Source organism: Gekko japonicus, unplaced genomic scaffold (genome assembly GCF_001447785.1).
Source record: "Gekko japonicus isolate JY-2015 unplaced genomic scaffold, Gekko_japonicus_V1.1 scaffold4879, whole genome shotgun sequence".
NCBI lineage: Eukaryota > Metazoa > Chordata > Lepidosauria > Squamata > Gekkonidae > Gekko > Gekko japonicus.
The window spans coordinates 1-4,831 of NW_015165404.1; the positions used below are offsets into that span (position 1 = coordinate 1).

At 47.1% G+C, this 4,831-nt stretch overlaps 1 protein-coding gene across 1 annotated transcript in view; it reads left to right on the forward strand.

Moving 5' to 3' along the window:
- Positions 1-190: 190 nt before the first annotated feature.
- Positions 191-4,831, forward strand: part of LOC107109954 (methyl-CpG-binding domain protein 3-like) — a gene marked incomplete at its 5' end in the record, with an annotated part of 12,571 nt that continues 7,930 nt past the window's right edge. Inside the window, one exon of the mRNA XM_015410663.1 lies at positions 191-368. Within this exon, the coding sequence (XP_015266149.1) occupies positions 191-368 (178 nt within the window). The remainder of the gene's footprint in view (positions 369-4,831) is intronic.

Below are 4,831 nucleotides of genomic sequence, written 5' to 3' on the forward strand. Positions count from 1 at the left end.
GAGCAAGGGAACCTTTACCTTTATGGAGGTCAAAGCAAAACCATTCTAGCGAATGCCTAATGTGTCATAGAGAATAGTTGCCTCCGTGGCTTCCAGGGAAGCCATTAAGTGAAAGCCAGCAGATACCTGGGATTGTTGGCAGGGAGGGTATGGAAAGGAGGCTTGCTGATCTGTCTCTCTTTTTCCTTAGGCGTGGGGCCCGGCTGCACCGATGAGACCCTCCTCTCAGCCATCGCCAGCGCCCTCCACACCAGCACAATGCCCATCACGGGGCAGCTCTCCGCCGCCGTCGAGAAGAACCCCGGCGTCTGGCTGAACACCTCGCAGCCCCTCTGCAAAGCCTTCATGGTGACTGACGAAGACATCAGGTATCCGGGCACGGGGGGACCCGCCTGTACATACTCGGTCCTACCCTTCACACACACACATACCCCAAGGAGATCATGGTTGGCCCCTGTGTCAGACAGGATGCTGGACTAGAGGGACCACTGGTCTGATCCAGCAGGGCTCTTCTGATGTTCTTATGAAGGCCTCGGCCTCTCTGCCCTGTTGTTGGCCCTCCAGAGGAACTGATTGGCCCCTGTGTGAGACAGGATGCTGGACTAGGGGGACCACTGGTCTGATCCAGCAGGGCTGCTCTTATATTCTTACTTTCAAAATGTGGTCCTGTGCCTCTAGTTGTGCCATCAGTTCTACTTCCTGCTTTTGTTTGATGTGTGAACTGTGCCTAACTTATAACAGGTATATAAATGGTAACAGCCCAAGACAACTAGTAAACCAGAAAACAGGCTGACAGCGCTTAGGATGAAATGAAATACAATTTCTCCACTGTATTTAACAGTGTTATTTTATAATAGTTAATGGCACATCCACACTGTTACATATTCTGTCTTTCATATGTACACCCAAAACACAAGGGAAAAGTGGGTTCAAAAGTACATGGGGAAAGTGGGTTGACGAAACTCCCCGGAGTTGATCTTCGTTTCATTCACAGCTTCATCCGAACATAGTGAAGCACCTTACAGAATGACATAAGAGGTTTATGCAATGCAATGCAGTTAAACATATGTTGAAATGTTATACAGCTATTTCTATTAAATGAACATTATTATAAGGCAGTGTACCGTGGTAGTCTCACTTGAAAATCTACTATTCATAGTGTCTTCACATGATATTCCATGCCATTATTTCAAATACTAGAATACTAGAAAACTTATACCAGAGCCTGTGCTTTGATATAATGGATTTAAGATGCTCAGAAGAAGGGCCCTGCCACTGGCTATACAGTGGGAAAGGGGGTGGGTGACATTTGGCTTGATTCTGTTTTCTCCTATAATGCTTAAATCCCTTTTTAAAAACACAGTTCAAATATAATTCAAAAGAATTCATTCTGAGATCTTTACAAAGTTATGGAAATAATCCTCCAAAAAGTAATTTACGCAAAAGTCAAATGTAGACTTGCTCACAGTTGTAATGCCACTAGCTTTTTTTTGCTCACGCGGTAGAGTTTTTGCTCACAACACTGTGGCGCTTAGGAGGCACAGTGCCCACCCCGGCACACTCTTTTTCTCCTTCCTAGAATTATGAGACACAGAATAAATGCAGCCAGTAACGTGGTTTCCTTAATGGGTACCCTTTTGCTGTCTTTAAGAGGGTTGCTTGGGAGCTGTGCGCGATGGGCGAGAAAGTTTTGGCGCTGCGGAGAGGTTTTTTTAAAAAAAAATTATAACTTTTAACTTTAAAACATATAAACAGTGATGCACTTTACGTGAATGAAACAGATACAATATACTTAATGAAGAATAAACCTTGAATCAAACCAAGATAGACCATTTAAACCATTAACTATAACAATTATTAATAGCATTGATATATACTGACCCTAATGTTTTAAAATACAACCATCTGGAACTTACTAAACTTCTAGAGAATCTACCAAAATCTCCATCATCGATTAATGTCCTGGGTTGAAAAAACACAAATTTTAAAATCTTTTATCTTTCCCGAGAGTGTCGATTGGGAAAGCACAGACATATCAGCGTCTCATTCTTTTCAGGGTCTGCCCTCCCTTTATATACCAGATGCACTTTGGGAACAGCGCTTTCCCGTTTGTTTTGTTAATTAGCCATTTGCAACCGTGCACTTAAATCATAAAACCAGTCAGCTGTCCAAAAGAGAGCCAGTTTGGTGTCGCGGTCAAGTGCGCAGACTCTAATCCGGGAGAACCGGGTTTGAGTCCCCACTCCTCCACTTGCACCTGGCTGGATGACCTTGGGCAAGTCATAGTTCTGATAAGAACTGTTCTTGAAAAAAGAGCAGTTTCTGTCAAGAGCTCTCTCAGCCCCACCTACCTCCCAGGGTGTCTGTTGTGGGGAGGGGGAAGGGAAAGGAGTTTGTCAGCCGCTCTGAGACACCTTCGGGTAGTGGATATACATCCAATCTCCTCCTCCTCCTCTTCTTCTTCTTCTTCTTCTTCTTCTTCTTCTTCTTTTTAAAGTATCCTTTAAAAAAAACTTTTTCATAATAGCAGTGTCACGGCTCAGGTGGGGTGGCACCTGACGCTGCCACCAGTCTGGTCTTAGGATCCCTTGAGAAGGCCCAGAGCACCCTCCCAAGACCTTCAGACCTCCCTTATTTGGCCGAATGATAGGCGTGAGGACCAGGCAGAGTAAACAACAAATAAAAGGTTTATTTTTACAGGAGGTCAGTCAAATATGGGAAACGACAAGGTGCAAGAACAACAACGATAAGTGGGTGAAGGGAAAAGAAACCAAATGCCCTAACGCGACTAGACTCACCGTCCCTCGTCCACTGTCTCAGGTTGGGCCTGAGTCTACTCACCCTTCCTCTCAGGGTGAGGGTCTCTCCTAGCAGCAGCCTTCCCTCTGGCCCTGCTCTCTTGGAAGAAAGAACAGCTCTTCTTCTGTGCCAGCTCTTTTTATTAGAAGTCCCCTTCCCCTGTGATTGGCTTAAATTGGCAGCAAAACCTCTCAGGGACTTCTGGGAGTTGTAGGCCTGGCCTCCCACTGCTAGTCAGGCTTCCTGGGCCTGCTAGGCCTTTTACTTGCACAGCCCAGATCATGACAAGCCGTTATGGAGGATTGCTGCATTTGTGACTATTAGACGTGATGGCTAAACAGCAGCTACCTGTAAATGCCAGCTGAAACGGGGGGAGGGGTTGTTGGCCTTCATAGCATGCTTGTAGGCCTTGCAAAGACATCGATTTGGCCGCTGTGGGAAAAGAGATCCTGTATAAGAATCGGGGGAAACCCAGATTCAAATCTTCGTTATTCATAGTCCACATGGGTCACTGGGACTCAAGGCAGGTTATCTATGAGTCAGTAGAGTCGACAAAATGGGACATTCAATGCATTGGGACGGTCGAAGTCCGAGACCAGCCAGAAAGAATCAAAGCAGGCCGTAAGTATTCATAATAACACATTAAGTGATGCAAAAATGACATAATAGGATCCTGCTTTACAGTAAGCTATACAAGCGGTAAAGGTAAAGGTTTCCCTCGCTCGAAAGCCAGTCGAGTCCAACTCTAGGGATGCAATGCTCATCTCCGTTTCCAAGCTGAAGAGCCAGCGCTGTCCAAAGAGATTTCCGTGGTCATGTGGCCGGCATGACTAGATGCCGAGGCACACGGAACGCTGTTACCTTCCCACCGAAGCGGTACCTATTTATCTACTTGCAATTTCTTGCTTTTGAACTGCTAGGTTGGCAGGAGCTGGGGCCAGAGACGGGCACTCACTCCGTCATGCGGCACACTCGGGTCTCGAACTGCCGACCTTCCGGTCGGCAGTTCAGCGTCTTAACCACTTGAGCCACCGCACCCCTACAAGCAGTATAGACCACCATAAATAATGTAAATAAATAAAATTAATAATACTTGTGCCCTGCTTTGGTTCTTTCTGGCTGGTCTTGCACAGTAAGCTATACAAGCAGTGTAGACCACAGTAAATAATGTAAATAAATAAAATTAAAAGTTCAGCGGTAAAAGCTCATTGGATGACCTTGAGCTAGTTTGTCTGCCTCTCTCGCTGAGCCTAGCCTACCTCAAAGGGGGTTTGTGAGGATAAGACGGAGATGAGAGCAAGCCGTGTGCATTGCCTGGAGCTCCTTTGGTACCAGGCAGAGGATAATGGAGAGAACGTTATGTAATTGGTAGCTACAGCGGATACATCCCAGCTGTTTTGCGTCTCAGGGTCTTCCACCCTGATTGGTGAGTTATCAATGCATTCCAGGGATTATTAGTTACTAAGAGAATGGAGTGGACCATACAGATCTGACCTGTAAGCAGTGACCAGTTTCTTCCGGTGCAAGGATCCTTCTTCTTTTCTTTTATAAACATTTTATTAACTTTTTATGACATATAATCAGAGGTCATTTCGGGGGGGATCGCGGGGGATCGCAGTTCCCCCGGGTGATGTACGGGGGGGGCACATGACAAAGCCCCACCCCCTGCTTCCGGCCCTCATTCAGCCAGGAGGAGGCAGGAGAAGAGGGAGGGTAAGTTGCTTCCTCCCTGCCTCTCCCCACCCCTGCCTGCCTGGGGCCAGGGAGGGCCTTTGCGGGGCTTCCTTGCACTCCCGCCGGCCTTGCAGGTCGGGCTCGGCAGTGGAGCTGCAAGGCCGGCGGCGGCGGCCAGGACCGTTGGGGGCGGGGTGTGTGGCCTCATTACACACGTCCGGTGATGTCAGGGGGTGTGGCCTTATGACACACTTCCGGTGATGTCAGGGGGTGTGGCATATGCTAATGAGTTATGCTAATGAGTTCCCCTAGCTCTTTTTCTACGAAACGATCCCTGCGTATAATTACAATACTTTAA